Genomic DNA, 18,442 nt, shown 5'->3' on the forward strand with positions numbered 1-18,442 from the left:
CCCTAGATGATGCACTGTAGTTTGAGTAAATGGCAGAACCTGAACAATTTCCAGGGTGGATTAAGACCAACAGCTAGAACATTTCTCTCCTGCCTCGAGGATTATTTGAAGAGCCTATTTTGAAAATTATTTAATGAACAGCTGGAGGTCAAATTTCATGCACTTCATTTGTTTTTTTAAATCAATAGAAACAGTTGTGTTCTGTTACCTTGCCATTGCAATGATGCACACAACACCAGGTGACTTAACTAGAACAATGATTTACTCATGAACACGTAAAAAGATAACAAACAGAATGATTATTTATTGACTAATATATGGAATACTAAACAGAATACCATACAGACTTGGTTACTGTTGGAGTTCCGTGAACTTGCCTGGAACTGCCCTATGTGCGACTGTCCTGTTGTATTCCTTACTACAAACTGGCGAATGTCTCACATCACGTAACTGATGTCTAACACCACCAGCTGGTTGGAAGTCTCATTGCTAATTATGTACAACATTATTCACAGGCTTATCACCACATAAACGTCAAGAGATTGTGTCAGTGAAGAGAAAACAATAAGGCAGCAAATTACAAACAAAAGCAGAAAATGCTGGACAATCTCAGCAGGCCTGACAGCATCTGCAGAGAGAGAACGGAGCTAACGTTTTGAGTTTGGATGACTTTGTCAGAGATAGCGAGAACAGGAAATAGGATGAGATTTATACTGTTGCGGGTGGGGGTGGGGAAGGGGGAGCAGTAGAGCGGGATAGAGGGCCATCAATAAGCAGAGATTGACAAAGAGGTCGTGGACAAAAAGTCAAAGGGAATGCAAATGGTGGTGATAATGACTAAGGGAGGGTGCTGATAATAGTACATTAAGACAGTGTTTTTCAAACATTTTGTCCCTGGCACTCACTTATGCCAAACGCCGACCTTTGCTGATCTCTAATGCAAAAGATGAGTTTGCTTGGTCCTCACGAACTCACTTGAATCAGGTTCAAAGGAAGAGAGGGCAATGCATATATCGGGTGCAGAATTTAGCCAGTTCCTTTGTGCCGTCTTCACCTTTACGAAAATAAAAAATCCACCCTCACACATGTCGGTCGCCGAAGGGCAATAGCAATTACTCTGCACTGGGTACTCCTGAGAGATGGTATACCAGAATGCTGACAGCCTCATGGGCTTCTGCCGTGTTTTAAATGTGGTATTACAGGTCAGCTACAGCAGCATAGTCTTTTAATTTGGAGTCAGCTCAAAGTTAACTAACTTTGGGGTCTCAACCTCACCCACCACTTCTCGTTCAAAATCTGAAACTTCTCCTCTCATTTACCAGTACTTCCCTGCATATATCACACATGGGTTTTGCATCCTTATTTTCATTGGCACAATGGACAACCATACCTCAAGAAATCACCTGGAGACTGCTTTGTTCCCGAGTGTCTATTTTGTAGGCTGTTAACCAGAGGGCCAGAAGCTCAGTGCAGAGCGAATACTCGCACTGTTTTGTCGTCTGCAGGACTCTCCTGAACAGCTCCCAACCTTGGGGATGCAGCCGCCTCACTGCCCCCTCAATCACCGAGTCTCATTCAGCCTGAATGCTCAGCACAAAACCTCCGGGACACCGGCCGACTCCACACAAACCAGGGGTGAGCCCCAATCAGCAGACATTTATACTTCTCTCTTCACTCCGCTGACCTACTCCCATTGCTGACTTGTCCTCTTCGCCAGAGTCGTGGACATTTTAACACTTGGCCTCCAGTGTCATTGTAAAAGGCTGTAGCAACCCATGGGCACTTATCCCAGGACCAAGACCATCGCGACCGATCGCTCCACGTACCTCCCAACACACCCGCCCACGACCCATACTTCGGAAAACCCTGCATTAAGAGATCATAATGTCCTATGCAGACCAGAGGTAATCAGTGTATAAAAGGACACCTTGGAACAGGGAACAGATGTCCGTATTGTGGAGGGGGGTGGATGGGAAAGAGAGAGACAATGGTGAGGGGGAAATGGATTAATTGAAGAAATTAAAATGAATTAAGAAATAAAAATGGGGTGAAGGGCAGAGTTCACGGTCTGAAGTTGTTGAACTCAATGTTAAGTCCGGAAGGCTGTAACATATAATTGTCGCCAATTATTATGCTCGTACCACCACACTGGAAAAATAAGAAACCTTCAACCTTGTAACTAGGAGAAGGAGACATGAACTTAATTTCCAAGCTTCAAATGACTATCGAAATTGGTGAGACCTGACACAATAAGTAATGAGAATGTCATATGAACTTAGTGAAACACATAGCACTTAACACATTTTTATTTTTTATTGTATTTTTAAAAAATATATAAATCGTATTTTAATCAGCAAGAAATGTCACGACAAGTCAAAAAAAAGAGGGGATCGGAAAGGGGAGGGGGGGGGGAAATCAGGGAAAGGGGGTAAAAGCCAGGAGCAGCGAGGCGAGGAGAGGTACGTGGACCCGGACCAGAGGCCGTCTCCCAATCGGGATGGATGAGAGGCCGGAGCACATGGGTGGGTGGGGGGGTCTGCGAGAGGCAGGACTGGATTCCTGGATGCCCCCCCCCCCACCTTACAGCAACCAGGGCCAGAACCCGCCACTTTGCCAGGATACCACCCCTCTTTACTCCCTTGGCTCTCCTACTCCATCCAGCACTTAACACATTTAAGGGGACCTTTCGAGCATACGAGTAAGAAGCAAAGGAGGATGACGCCTAAGTGGAACATAAACGCTGGCAGAGATCAGATGGATCAAATGGCCTGCATCGATGCAGGCCAGATGAATCAAATGGCCTGCAATGATTTATACTGCAAACGGTGGACGTTTTCCTGTTTTAATGGCATATAAAAATGTAGCAATAAAATAATTAAATGAATCTAGAACATTACTTAAAAGAAAACGATGACTGCAGTATAACAGCACAAATTGAAACTGCCATAAGGCAAATTTAAGATTGAAGGGAAGCCGTTTTTCACAAAAAGAATCATCAAAAGAGATGGACCTCTGGAAAGGGTCTTGCAGCAAAAAGCCCTGTAATTATTTGACAAAAATACTATAGGCTGTGATAGAATGACAACAGGTTTTCAGGCTCTCTCTATCCAAACCAATTTGCAACAGAGTCAGAGGCTTTAACTGGACACACCAATTCATCTGCTATAAATGAAAATGAATGAAATGAAATGAAAAATCGCTTGTCACAAGTAGGCGCCAAATGAAGTTACTGTGAAAAGTCCCTAGTCGCCACATTCCGGCGCCTGTTCGGGGAGGCTGGTATGGGAATTGAACTGTGCTGCTGGCCTGCCTTGGTCTGTTTTCAAAGCCAGCTCTTTAGCCCTGTGCTAAACCAGACCCGTCTCCCATACCCTTGCACATTTTTCCTTTTCAGAAAATAATCCAATTCTCTGTATAATTGTGCCTTGCCAACAGCTGTTATACAGCCAATATTTATAACACCTGGAAAATCTCCTCTCAATATGACTCATGATTCTTATTATAACATTGCATGGGTGATACAGTTACTGTTGTGGTGCAAATTACAAGTTGTCAAAAGAATGCTTGGTTGTTAGTTGACAAGCTGCTTAATATGGTGGCCTGGATTTTGCAGTTAGCGGTGAAATAATAATACTCGCCACAGATCTTGAAAAAAAGTTATTCAAAGATTTAGTGGGCTCTACAGCATATATTTCCTTCTCAACATCAATTTCAAAGGGGCATCCTCCACGGGGCAGCTGTGGTGTCCAGCAAAAGAGGGAAGCAGATCAGCCAGATGGAAGGCACCCGAGCAGAGCACATAAATCATAGTATGTAAAGTGAAACACAGGTTGGTTCAAAAACATAGATTGAGGGAGAACCATTCAAGAAATTTAAAAAGTATATTAAAAATCTGCAATTGTTAAATGTTCTTCTGAGGGATTGAGACTACCAAGGTAAATTTGTTTTTCAGGGCCAGAGAGGTTGTTGAAAAGTAATTATGCTTGGATACATCAACTTACTCCAGACTGAACCAGGTTCAACTTTTTAAATAAATAATGAAAGGTCACAGATCTCAAACATCAACTGTTTCTCTCCCCATCGATGTGACCTGATCTGCAGAGTATTTTCAGTGTTTTCTGTTTTTATTTCAGACTTCCAGCAACCATCCTATTTTGCCATTTTTCTTTACAAGTGTAGTGTGCAAGTAGCTGAAGTACTTTAACTAATCTGTGAATTCAAATGATTCCATCACAAAAATTGCAACAGTGTACTCTTCAGAGGAGCAGGATATCAGTGACAGCAACTCGTGAATTTCTGCATTTAACTACACATGGATGTCAGAAGTTGCTGTCATTTTACAAATTCAGCCATAATCATGGCCTTTAATTTCTACTTCACTGTGCAAAGTTTGTACTATACTTCAGACAAATGTACAAAAAGATGAAAGGTAACATGTAAAATAATCTATAAACATAATTGAGATAAAGACAAATTGAAAACAAATAATTGTGATCATTCTGAATATTAATGTAAAAAATCTGTTGAATTACCTGCAAGTCTTGCACAACAAGCATCACCAACCTCAGGGTTGAAAACACAACTCTCTGGTTGAGAACTACAATGTTCAGCCAACTCTGTACTCAGCAGGTACAATTTCCTAAAGTCTGCAAAAGAGAAAAGTACTTCACTCAAATGCTTCATCAAATAATTTAAATGTTATAGTTTAATACTTTGTAACAACATTTTAAATGAAAAAATTAGGCAAAATTTTGAGTCACTGAATTAAATAGTTTTGGGAACAGAACATTTTCTCATTCAGAGTAAATGCCAACTCCCAGGTCAGGTATCATCCAGAGTAGAATGCAAATAAGTTATTAGTAATAGTGTTTCTGCCATCTGCTTTGCTATTTAGTGCCAAATACATAGTGGACTGGCAAGAATAATAAAATATCTTATCTCAGTTCTCCCAAGTACCTGCAGGATTGGGGAAGTTGTGGGTGGTAAAACATAGAAAGAGAAGACAAACTGAAGACAATCATTTTAATCCCAATAATTTGGACTAGATTCTCTTGTGGAAATTAAATATTTTATATTTAACAATGAACCCATAGTCCATAGAGTGCAGTTTTGGGCTCCACTCTATAGAACAGAAAGCAAGAAAAACATTTTTACACAGAGGGCTATTCTGGAGTTAGTGAATGATGTGATATTATTAACATTGCAATAGAACAGACTTGTCAAAATTATTGCATTTGCAAGACATAGAATTTACATATAATTTACAGTGCAGAAGGAGGCCATTCGGCCCATCGAGTCTGCACCGGCTCCTGGAAAGAGCACCCTACCCAAGGTTAACACCTCCACCCTATCCCCATAACCCAGTAACCCCACCCAACACTAAGGGCAACTTTGGACACTAAGGGCAATTTATGGCCAATCCACCTAACCTGCACATCTTTGGACTGTGGGAGGAAACCGGAGCACCCGGAGGAAACCCACGCACACACGGGGAGGATGTGCAGACTCCACACAGACAGTGACCCAAGCCGGAATCGAACCTGGAACCCTGGAGCTGTGAAGCGATTGTGCTATCCACAATGCTACCGTGCTGCCAAAATCAAAGCAGCTCATTAGTGTTCTTAAAATATTAAGATGTGGTTGCAATTTTCTGATTTTGTTCCATTGGTATTTAAGCTGGTGCAAAGAACCTTGGTTTACAACTGTTTCCAATTTCAGGGAAACACTTGCTAAAATGTTTACGAATTCAGTGGAAAATCTCAAGCTGTATACAATTAACACCAGGAATGTAACACTTAGTCACATAACCATTTCCTTGAAGGTTATTTAACACACATTACACTCCAATTCCATTAAAATGTTTGTTTTTAAATTCAAACTCTAATATAGTGTTCAGTATTTGTAACCAACATGAAATGACTTCCAGCTAAAAAACAGGTTATATTCTCCGCTTTGACCTGCAATTTTCCTCCCTTCAAGTAAACTGGCATGACTTGAGTTATCTAGGAAAGTTGGGCTTGCTGCATAGAATACTCCAAAATGGTCAAATCTGACAGCCCTAAATAATCTTTACTGTAACCTTAAAGAACATTGCATACAATTTGAATTTTCTCTACTAATGCAACAAAATGACAACCTCATGGAATATATTCCCAAGACCGTTTATGGTGTCCAATCAGAATTCAATTGAATGACATTTTTCCTAAACTGAGAAGTCAGATTTTTATAGCTACGGTGCAATCCAAATCAAGTTGTGATCAAACTGTACCTTTCCTATATCTTGGGTAAAATTCTGTTTTTTGAAAAATATGATCGACTTTCAAGTACTGGAGCTAGTTAATACAGAAAATAACCACAAGGTTGACCCTTAGTTTTGGGGTTTGAGTTATTAGGAAAGATTCTTTGTCTTTTCAGCCCGAAAAAGGGCTTTTGAATTTACAGATATGTCAGTTTATAAATGCTATGTAGGAACTTAATTCACTTAACTAAAGCTGAAACGTGGAACACGGGAATCAGTCATTTTCAGACTAATGTAAGTAGTTCTTCATGCAGAGAGGGTACAACACATGGAATGGACTACAAAGACGGAAACTCAAGAAATTGTTTATAAACAATCAATTCTAGTGATCAGGGGAGTTTAAGGGTGAATTAAAATGGACTTCCTCATCTGTACTTCACCACCTTCAACATAACTAAGGGGGGTAAGCAAGGGTACCGAATCTACGCTGGGTGGAGACTTCAAACGTCCATCACTAAGAGTTGCTCGGTAGCATCACGACTATGACTGACAGGCACATTTGCCAGATTGGGCCTGCGGCAGGTGGGAGGGAACCAAGAGAAAAACCTTTGACCTTTCCCTTACCAATCTACCTCTCACACATCTAACGGTTTATGACAGTACTGGTAAGAGTAACCACGCACAGTTTTTGACGAAACAAGTCCCATCTTCACATGGAGGGTACCATTTGTGTTTTGTGGCAATACCACCATGTGAAATGCGAAAGAATCAGAATAGATCTCTGAGCATCCATATGATGCTGAGCAGCAGCAGCAGAATTTAGGGGCAGAGCGGTAGCATTGTGGATAGCGCAATTGGTTCACAGCTCCAGGGTCCCAGGTTCGATTCCTGCTTGGGTCACTGTCTGTGCGGAGTCTGCACATCCTCCCCGTGTGTGCGTGGGTTTCCTCCCACAGTCCAAAGATGCGCAGGTTAGGTGGATTGGCCATGATAAATTGCCCTCAATGTCCAAAATTGCCTTTAGTGTTGGGTGGGGTTACTGGGTTATGGGGATAGGGTGGAGGTGTTGACCTTGGGTAGGGTGCTCCTTCAAAGAGCCAGTGCACTCGATGGGCCGAATGGCCTCCTTCTGCACTGTAAATTCTATGATCTATAATTGCATCTAAATTACAATATGTAACCTCATGGTCTAGCATACCTACACTCGACCATTACCATCCAGTCAGGGGACCAAGTCTTCAGTGTAGGGCAGCATGCCAGGAACAGCACCAGGCATACAAATGAAAACAAAGTACTACAGGTGCTGGGAACACTTCGCATTCAGGCAGTATTTGTTAAGAGAAACGGGTTAATGTTTCAGGTCGATTATCCTGCATCAGAATTGATGAAAGATAGGAATACAATAGGTTTTGAATGCAATAGGACAGGAACAGGACAAAAGACAAGGTCAGTGATAGAGTGGAGGGCAAGAGAAAAAAGGTTTCATGGCAGAAAAGCCAAAGGGAGTGACAATAGGCATAACAAAGGAACAAAAGAGGTGCCTGCACGAGTCGAGAGTGGCTGGATAGTGTCATGATAATGATTAATTGTGGTTATGTACAATAAGGTACATTACTACATGGGCCAGCTGGCCTGGGGTCGCATGTCTGATAGTACGTTAGGGAAGGCTGTAATAAGACTGCAGACGCCTTGCAGTTGGGTTCATGTTATGAAAAAGTATTATAGATAAAGTTAGTTTACAGCAATTGTTTCAGTCATCCTGCATTATAAAAATATGACCTGGTGTCGAAATAAACTAGACGCAAAATAGAGATTCGGAAACCACTGACAAGAGCTCAGTTTCAAGGACAATCTTGTCAAAAGATGGAGATACCAGCAGCTACAGATAGTGGTTAGCACTGTTGCCTCACAGCTCCAGAGTTCAATTCCCATCTCGGGTGACTGTCTGTATGGAGTTTGCACTTTCTCTGTGTCTGCGTGGGTTTCTTCCAGTGCTCCGGTTTCTTCCCACAGTCCAATGATGTGCAGGTTAGGTGGATTAGCCATGTTGAATTGCCCCTTAGTGTTCAAAAGGTTAGCTGGGGTTGCTGTTTCACAGGGATAGGGTTGAGGTGTGGGCTTAAGTAGAGTGCTCTTTTCAAGGGCTATTGCAGACTCGATGGGCTGAATGGCCTCCTTCTGCACTTTAAATTCTATGATTCTATAAGAATGGGTTTACTATCTTTCTCTACGTAGCAGGGGAAGCAGCACTGGAACCTTATGATAAATTCATGTTTGAAAGGGATGATAAATCCAGTGACCTGGAAAAATCAACTGGAAAAATTATAAGCTTAATGTAGCCCTTGAGAAAAACATCACACATGAAAGATATAATTTTTTATGTGCATGCAAGGCAGTAACAACACAACACAATTGAGCTGAGGAAACAAGTTAAATCAGATTAATTTGGACAGCTCAAAGAATCACTCAGAATAATTTGTGAAATCTCTGATTCTCAGAACAGCTTTTGGGAGAAGTGGATCTCACACAGGAGGTAGAAACAACATCTGTACAGTAACAGAGACAAGAAAATGCCAGATTGAACAGACGGGTGAAGGCAATAAGTCACACACAGTCAAGTAGTTAAACAAAAACAGTTCAATTTACCTGCAGCTGTCACCAAAGAATGACTCCACCCTGAGAAAACTGCAGCAATTGTACAAACTGTACTACATGATCACCTGACCTGGGAGTTAAATATCAGATAGCACATGCTAAAGAAGGTTGTAACACAAGGCTGCAGATGTGCTCATATTATAAACATGTATGAATAAAGTTAGCTCACAGCAATGGTGTCAGTCATCCTGCACCGTAAGAATAAGACAGATAGCAGCCGTTCAAATGCAACATGGAAAGACAGCGAAAGAAATGAGATAAAGTGAACCAGCCCCTCAAAAAAGAACAAGACGGTCGGCAGAGGATTTAATCTGAAATCCATGAATTCAAATATCGAGTCCAGAAGGCTAGAGTGGAGAGTTGAAAGGGGAGATACTGTTGCTTGATAGTGTTCAGCTTCACTGAAAATACTGTAGCAAGCCTCAAGGTGGAAAGGTGAGTGGGAGTCAGGTGCGAATTGAAATGATAAGCAAAAGGAAGCTCAGGATCATGCTTCTAGACTGACGAGGTGTTCTGCAAAGCAGTCACCCAGTCCACATTTGGCCTCAGTGTATAGGAGTGAATGCTGCTCCACTTGGGAGTGGTTTTTGGAGCCAGGAAAAATGACAAGGGAAGAAGTAAAGGACAGGTGGTGACTCCCAAAACTTCCAATTTAAAATTTCTCCTTGACCTTGCGTTCCTTTGCCCCTCCATATCTCTAACCGCCGTAGTCTTATAGGGACCCAACCATTGGCAGCCACCTATACTCACCTTAATCTTTCAAAAGCTTTCTCAAACTTACCTCTTTTTTTAAAAAAAAAGGTTTATGTCACTCATTGCGACATATCCTCCTTTGGCTACATGTCAATTTTTGTCAAATTACATTTTGGACATGACTTAGGATGTTTTTCTATTGAACATCAATTTGAGAAGGTAGAAAGAGATCCAGTTCACAGCCCTAGCAAACTGTATTGTGAATTCTACCAGGTACTGAACACCAGAGACCTATTTGCAGCACATCAGGGCTGAAGACTCACAGCAAAGTCCCTTATAAACAAAGTCAATAGTCAATTTGTTCAAGAGTGGACTAGCTGATGGGAGATCTCAAGTAGTGAAGAAACTATTTACAGCCACATGTACTTGATCGCCAAGTTCATTTTACTAAAGCCCAAATGCTGAGAATCTGGTATTTTTCAAAAAAGGATTACCAGCAACAATAAGTAGGATGTGATAGTTTTTTCCCCAATCCAAATTTATACTGAAAACTTAGATCCTATTATTTTTCTGAACTGATTTGTTAGTAACAATACCGGAGGTGATCTATTTGTATAGGATCTGGCTAACTCTAAGAAATATTATTCAAACATTACTTCACTAAGTAGTGATGCAAGTGATTCAAAAACAAAACCTTGAACTACTCTTTGCTATAGGGGGAATGATAGGATTGGTGGATAAAGTTGCAGCACTTTATAGGTGTCAAATGTCGACATTTGTAATATGCTTTCTTACCTGGAGTCCCAATAATGTGAACATAGAAGATGCCAGGGTTTATTATTTCTTTCACCTTAATGGGTACAACACTGTTCAAAGGCAGCTCCACAGTCTTCCACTGCTTTGCATATATACTTTCTTAGTAAAACAAAAATTTACAAATGAAAAAAGCATTGCCCGTTAGCCAAAATGAATGTCCAGTACATAAGAGAATATTTTCATGTCAAACTCAAAACTGCTGGGAAAAAAAAATTCTATTGTTGGGAAGAAATAACTTAAAATTATATTATTTCAGTGTATTCTACTTAACGATCACTCTTACATTTAAAAAAAAAGACTTGTATTTTCACTGCAGCTTTCATAACCGCGGGTTATCCAAAAGTACTGTACAGCCAATGAAGTACAGGAAGAGTACCTCAAACCCGGTTACCCAAAAACCAGCAACATGTTTTAAATACCATTCCGTGCACCAATTTTAATTGGGCAATATTTAGAGAGACAATTTTGGCATGGTGTGGATCTATATTGGTTTCCAGCTTCACCACTTTGCGCACCGCCCCATCCCATTCTCCAAGTGACCCTTGACCCTACTCAATCCAGCTTGACCTGAACTGCTCTCGGCCCAAACCACCCAATGCAAAGTCTAGTAATATCTCAAATCCAGCGCAGCTTCTGCCCTAAGGGTGCTGGATTTGAGGTATTGTTCCAGTACTTATGAAATGCAGTCATGTTGTAATGTTGAAAATATGGGTGCACATTAAAATGCACCAAGCTCCCAGAAACAGAAATGTGATAACTAGATAATCTGTTTTCATAACATTATTTGAGGGACAAACACTGGCTGGGGCACTTGACTGAACTCCATGTTTTTCTTCAAATAGTGCCCTGGAATCTTTTATGATCGTCTGAGATGTCATTTAACGTCTCACCTGAAAGGCAGCACTTCCTTTAATGCAGCATTCCTTCAGGACTAGTACATCAGAATAGATTTTCTGTTCAAGTCTCTGGAGAACTCAAACCCATAACATTCTGATTCAAAGACAAAAGTACTACCATGCCTATTTATAATACCCAGGGACTTTTGAGTCATTCCATAGCAACAAAGTATGTCCAACTGAAATGACTGCAGGATAGTCACACACTAACTAAAAGCCGTATGTTAATTAGAACAAGGGCAGCACAGTGGTTTTACAGCTCCAGGGTCCCAGGTTCGATACCCGGCTTGGGTCACTGTCTGTGCGGAGTCTGCATGTTCTCTCAGTGACTGCGTGGATTTACTCATAGGGTAGGGGTGAGGGCTTAAGTAGTGCTCTTTTCAAGGGCCGGTGCAGACCTGAGAGGCCAAATGGGCTCCTTCTGCACTGTAGATTCTATGATAAAATGCAAGAACAGACTAGTATGGCATTAAGGGTAAAGTAGTAGCATGGATAGAGGATTGGTTAATTAATAGAAAGCAAAGAGTTGGGATAAATGGGTGTTTCTCTGGTTGGCAATCAGTAGCTAGTGGTGTCCCTCAGGGATCCGTGTTGGGCCCACAATTGTTCACAATTTACATAGATGATTTGGAGTTGGGGACCAAGGGCAATGTGTCCAAGTTTGCAGATGACACTAAGATGAGTGGTAAAGCGAAAAGTGCAGAGGATACTGGAAGTCTGCAGAGGGATTTGGATAGGTTAAGTGAATGGGCTAGGGTCTGGCAGATGGAATACAATGTTGACAAATGTGAGGTTATCCATTTTGGTAGGAATAACAGCAAACGGGATTATTATTTAAACGATAAAATATTAAAGCATGCCGCTGTTCAGAGAGACTTGGGTGTGCTAGTGCATGAGTCACAGAAGGTTGGTTTACAAGTGCAACAGGTGATTAAGAAGGCAAATGGAATTTTGTCCTTCATTGCTAGAGGGATGGAGTTTAAGACTAGGGAGGTTATGTTGCAATTGTATAAGGTGTTAGTGCGGCCACACCTGGAGTATTATGTTCAGTTTTGGTCTCCTTACTTGAGAAAGGACGTACTGGCGCTGGAGGGTGTGCAGAGGAGATTCACTAGGTTAATCCCAGAGCTGAAGGGGTTGGATTATGAGGAGAGGTTGAGTAGACTGGGACTGTACTCGTTGGAATTTAGAAGGATGAGGGGGGATCTTATAGAAACATTTAAAATTATGAAGGGAATAGATAGGATAGATGCAGGCAGGTTGTTTCCACTGGCGGGTGACAGCAGAACTAGGGGACATAGCCTCAAAATAAGGGGAAGTAGATTTAGGACTGAGTTTAGGAGGAACTTCTTCACCCAAAGGGTTGTGAATCTATGGAATTCCTTGCCCAGTGAAGCAGTTGAGGCTCCTTCATTACATGTTTTTAAGGTAAAGATAGATAGTTTTTTGAAGAATAAAGGGATTATGGTGTTCGGGCCGGAAAGTGGAGCTGAGTCCACAAAAGATCAGCCATGATCTAATTAAATGGCGGAGCAGGCTCGATGGGCCAGATGGCCTACTCCTGCTCCTAGTTCTTATGTTCTCTTATGTTCTTAGTGTGGGGAAAAATAGATCACATGGATCCCTTTTGCTTATCTCATCTTTTCTGATTAAGGAAGACCAGCTCCATAAGAATGAGGAAGACACAACATTGTGACTTAAAGCTCACTCCCATTAACGGTCTATGACATGATCAATATTTGTCTACGTCTGGTTGCGAATACATGTCTTTCACAATTCTGGTAAAGCAGAACTATATGCATCCTTGTTAGATTGCTATACAAAGTCACATTCATAGGTCAATTACAACTGTAGATCTCTGGCTATACCCCAAGTCAGAATGAATAGCAGAAAGTAGTCTAATAAAAAAATGTTTCAAGAGACTGTTCCACACTTTTAATAAAGTGTGATATTTAAAATAAGTATGTATAAAACCAACATTTCTAAATGCGAGTAGAAGTATATGTCTTTATATTGCAAGACCTGGAACAAGTTGACTTACTTCCCGCACACGCTCTAGTTTTGCTGCTTTCCAGGGTGGAAATTAATTGTTCTCCTGCCATTTTAGTAGCCAATCCTTCCAAAATTAACTTTTCATTGATATTAATAATTGGATTTTGCGTTTCATCTTTAAGTTGCACGACCAGTTTATTCTGCTTCTTCTCTACAGTCCTGGATTTTAGCAACTTATTCATCACCAAGCTTTTCATCCTTAATATTGCATCCAGAGACCAGGTATCAGATATCGGTTTCACTCCTACAGAAAAGAAAAAAGATGCTAAAAATGAAAGAGTCATAACGATAACTACCCACAAAGTAAGTTTTTCATCTGCAAACCCATCAACAGGAGATTATAATTGAAGGTCGGGCACTTCCCCGCAGCTAAGAAAGCAGAGAGAAAGTCGGGCTATAAATATTACTGGTCGATCACTGTGCAGCCACATTGGTAAAACCCAAGAACACTGCTCATTTGGATATCTCTAAATTGGAAATGAAGCTAACCTAAAACACGGACTTCAAGCATCAGTCATCAGAAGGTTTTATTGTTGCAGGGCAACACCTGAATGGAAAGACTTCATATGGGACAAAATTAATTGTGACGTTAATTTTAGGAAAATGTACAGTAATGATTATTTTCCACATTATATGCTTTGGGAGAGGGGATTACTTGATACTCAAAAGTAGCTACTTTCATTCACTGAAACAGAATACAAAGTAAGAAATTTTTTATTTTTTTTAACAAGCTTAGACATTTGTATAATTTAAAATTTAAGAGGAAAAGTAATTTATGCCCAACAACTCCATTCCCTTGACTTCTTTCAACGCCACCTGCACACCTTCATGACACAGCTGTGTTGCAATTCCAGTTGTTGTTATAACTGGATGGGAAAATCCCAGAATCATAGAAGTTGCAGAAGGAGGCCATTCGGCCCATCGAGTCTGCACCAGCCCTTGCAAAGAGCACACTACTGAAGCCCACGTATCTACCCTATCCCCGTAACCCTCATTTAACATTTTTTGGACACCAAAACCAATTTAGCATGGCCAATCCACCTAACCTGCACATCTTTGGACTGTGGGAGGAAAGCGGAGCACCAGAAGGAAACCCACACAGACACGGGAAGAACGTTCAAACACTGCACAGACAGTGACCCTGCCGGGAATCGTACCTGGGATACTGGTGCTGTGAAGCAACGGTGCTAACCACTATGCTACCGTGCTGCCCACCTGAAACCCTGGCTCAAAAGATTGTAACCTTTGTAAGTAAAGCATGGAGGAAGAGAGTCACAAGACTACAAATTAGTTTTAGCAAGAAAAAAAAACATTAAACACGAAAAGTTTGATTGATAGAAAGCCTTTACTCCCCTTAGCCTCATAAAACGCACACAGATTTAAAAGTAGATCTTAGACTATAATAGTCTCAATAACATAGTCCCTTTAAACACACATAGGCTGGCTGTGGCAAGATACATACCACTCTGCACCCAAGTGAATTTCTGTGGATTTTTTCTCAAAATTCCCCCAGATGATCTTTGTACTGTGAGCAACCTTGGACTCGCTGAACTTCGGCTTCCACACGAGTGATTTAAAACGCTGCGTTCAAATAGACAAATTTTCAAATCTTTTTTGAAGCAATGCTTTCCATCAGCTGTTTGTATTCAAATATCTGCTGCAGGATTTCCAAACTACTCTTTCAAATAAAGCTTCCGTTCCACAAGGAATCCAGCATCCATGTTTTACATCTCCCACTTTCGGATTTCTTTGTCTTGACAGCTGCACATAATCTTCCCAATTTCTTTAACTATTCAGAATGTATTAAGATGGCACCAAATGTTTGATTTACCTCTGAAGTCTGTTTTCTGACTTTAAATCTGGTTACTGCAATTGTCCCTTTCACTCAGAACACTACTACAATTCCCTTGAATTCTCCTCACCAATACCTTGTTCCGCTTCTTGGTCTCTGTTCTCAACTTTCTATCCCAATTCCCTGCTTATCTGCACTGCATCTGCCTCTTTGCAGCCCACTTGTCTATCCTGTCCAGCCTTTCTTCTGGCAGAGTTGAGAGAGGGAGAGGTCACTCCCTTGAATCCCATCTCGAACTGTAAATGAATTCAGCCAAAACTAAATTAAAACGCCTTCCTACCTTAAAAGGGTTCTCCCATTACTAAGCAACAACCTTTGTCCAGCAGTAATCTAACTATAGGTTTACCCTTCCTTGCACAGAAAGGCTAAATTAAAACCACTTAAAACAATACCGTATTTCTAATATTTACCAATACAAATAAAAATCCCATAAAACTATCTTTGCTTTCCCAATATCTGCAACTTTTTTGCCTTTCCAAAAACATATCTCATTGCCTCTAGAATATATTTGTGCAATTTCCATCAACATTTTCTGACAGCATACAAAAGTCTATTACTCATTGTGCATTTTTTTCCCAAAAAGTAAATCTGGGGAGGAGGGGGGTTATCACCTGATGAGAGTGCAGGAGTGATTTTGCAAGCTCTGGCTCTGCTGGTCTTTTAAACCTTTATTTTATCCGAATACACATTCTATACTAATCTTTTTTTAGGATGCATGTCTTGCATTGGGGGGGGGGGGGGGGGGGGGGGCGGCGGCGGAGACGGAGGGGGAGTAAGAGAGACCGGGACAGGTTGTTGGTGATCTGGACACCTAAAAACACGAAGCTCTCGACCCTTTCTACTTCGTTCCCGTTGATGTAGACAGGGGCATGTTCTCCATTACGCTTCCTGAAGTAGATGACAACTTCCTTCGTTTTGTTGACATTGATGGAGAGATTATTGTCATCGTACCAGTTCATCAGATTCTCTATCACATTCATGTACTCCTTCTCGTCATTGTTTGAAATCCGACCCACTACACAGTGGTATCAGCAAATTTGAAAATAGAGTTGAAGGGGAATTCGGCCACACAGTCATAGGTGTATAAGGAGGGGGCTGAGGACACAGCCTTGTGGGGCACCGGTGTTGAGGATGATCGTGGAGGAGGTGTTGTTGCCGTTCGTTACTGATTGTGGCCTGTGGGTTAGAAAGTTCAGGGTCCACTCGCAGAGGGAGGAGCCGAAGCCAAGGCCACTGAGTTTGGAGATGAGTTTCGTAGGAATGATGGTGTTGAATGCTGAGCTGTGGTCGATAAATAGGAGTCTGACATAGGTGTCTTTGTTATCTAGGTGTTTCAGGGTAGAGTGCAAGGCCATGGAGATGGCCACCAGTTAGATCTAATCGTATGGGTTTTTATTTTATGTTAAATTTTCATTTCCGAAGAAGTTCCAGACATGTATCCTTGTTATGGTTCCTTGTGGTTAGCGTTTTTGGAGCAGGGAGAAAATGACTGGTGGGGGAGAGAGAGAGAGAGAGAGAGAGAGCGCGAGCGTGAACGAACGACTACGATTGGGTGGTAGGTCTTAGTGCGTACTGGTTATTCTGGTGGTAATGACTCCTTTCTGCATGAACGTGGACTAGGCTAGGTCTAGTGCTGTGCCTGGCATCCTGTTGCACCCTCCCCTTAGAGTTGGGACATTACTTTGTATAAATGGACAACTTTTTCTCCTCTTCATCATATGGCGGTAATATGGACTTGTGGTTGTCTCATGGTCCTCTTTTGCTCCTGGTAGTTTTCCCTTTTCTCAATCCTGTCACGATTAGGTTGGTGGGAGGTGCATACCAGATTCAAATCAACAGTTGCTAGTCCTCTCTTTGTGAAATGATGCTCATTCTGTACTGTCCCCGAGGTTGGGGTCATGTTGCATCTTGTGATAGATGTAAAATATCCTTTTAGAATTGGGGTTCTCACAAATGTTTTGTATTTTAAATTTCTTTTTGTTATGGTGGGGTGAAAGAACCCTTGATTGGCTCCTGCAGGGTTACAAACCAGATCTGGTATCCAGGTTAGTTTGTCATTGGTGCTTCTGGTGTTGCTGCAGCTGAGGGAGATCTGTACACTTGCGCTCCCGAACATGGTACAAAGAACACATCCTGAATCTTTGTGGTCGTTGAGAGCAATCTTCACGTGTGAAGGTGTGTTCCTCTTTGCCACGTTTTCATGGTTTTATCCTTTCCCCCTTGTTCTCTGCTGGTGGTGTTTAGAGGCACCAAGTTGAGCCTAGTGATTATAGAGTCAGGCATATTACTGTCCTCCATTCTCCCCCACCGCCGTATCCATGTATGTTGAGACATTTTTGCTGAGCTGTACCATACCATGAAAAACTTCAAAATACTTTCTAAAAAAGACAACCTAATTTACTTTGACTTTCTGAAGCTCACGTGCTGTTATTTGAATACTTTGCCATGGTATACGAGTGCCCCTCACTCTAGCCTCCAATCAATCAATCAATCCCTTTACCCATTACCAGAAACTACAATATCATATCACAAAGGAATTAAACTGGAAAAAAAAAGCATAGACTAATTTAAATTTAATTCCAGTAACACTGTTGCAGAGTGGATTGCAATACACAAAATTCATACCTACATTTGTTCTCTCAATCAGAGGTGCTTCTGCAAAGTTTCTAGCCATTAATAATTTTATTTCAGACAACAGTTGCAGTAAACCTCAGGATTTGTGGATATCTCAGCTGGGCTTGATTAGGGACCATAGCCACAAATCACAGTAGTAAGTGTTAATTTTGCTGTACAAGTGATAGCCATGAACCACTCTTTACACAGTCATCATGCAGAAATATCAATATTAGTCAAGTAAATATCTGACTTATAAATTGCACTGCAGCTCCTAAACCAAATGCTGAAAACAGCACTGCCAAATTTCATTGCATCTTGTTTTCTGAAATGGTCTAGCACCGTCAAAGAAATGCATTAATTTTTCCTACAATACTAGCAGCATTAGCCGTGATTCAAAAATCATTTTGATAGTCTAATATTTAACCCTAAACTTGCTTTCTCCCTACTTCCAATTCTTTTTTTATGAACTAAAGGTTTGGTAACCAGCAATCTAGGCGAACTGTATGCAAAAATAAGGTAGGAATATAAATCAACAAACCTTTCTCAGCTAATTTTCTTAGCAAGTGATAAATCAGGATTAATACGATAAATCAGGATTAATACTAGTATGTGGTCACATATTTA

General features: G+C 41.1%; 1 protein-coding gene across 2 annotated transcripts in view; it reads right to left on the bottom strand.

Moving 5' to 3' along the window:
* tdrd1 (tudor domain containing 1) overlaps positions 1-18,442 on the bottom strand; it is a 144,063-nt gene that overhangs the window by 14,935 nt on the left and 110,686 nt on the right. For both annotated transcript variants that reach the window (XM_038773345.1, XM_038773344.1), the window contains exons 15-17: positions 13,340-13,594; positions 10,382-10,501; positions 4,533-4,646 (exon numbers count right to left, since the gene is read on the bottom strand). In XM_038773345.1, coding sequence (XP_038629273.1) covers positions 4,533-4,646; positions 10,382-10,501; positions 13,340-13,594 — 489 coding nt within the window. The remainder of the gene's footprint in view (positions 1-4,532; positions 4,647-10,381; positions 10,502-13,339; positions 13,595-18,442) is intronic.

This window comes from Scyliorhinus canicula, chromosome 16 (genome assembly GCF_902713615.1).
Source record: "Scyliorhinus canicula chromosome 16, sScyCan1.1, whole genome shotgun sequence".
Classification (NCBI taxonomy): domain Eukaryota; kingdom Metazoa; phylum Chordata; class Chondrichthyes; order Carcharhiniformes; family Scyliorhinidae; genus Scyliorhinus; species Scyliorhinus canicula.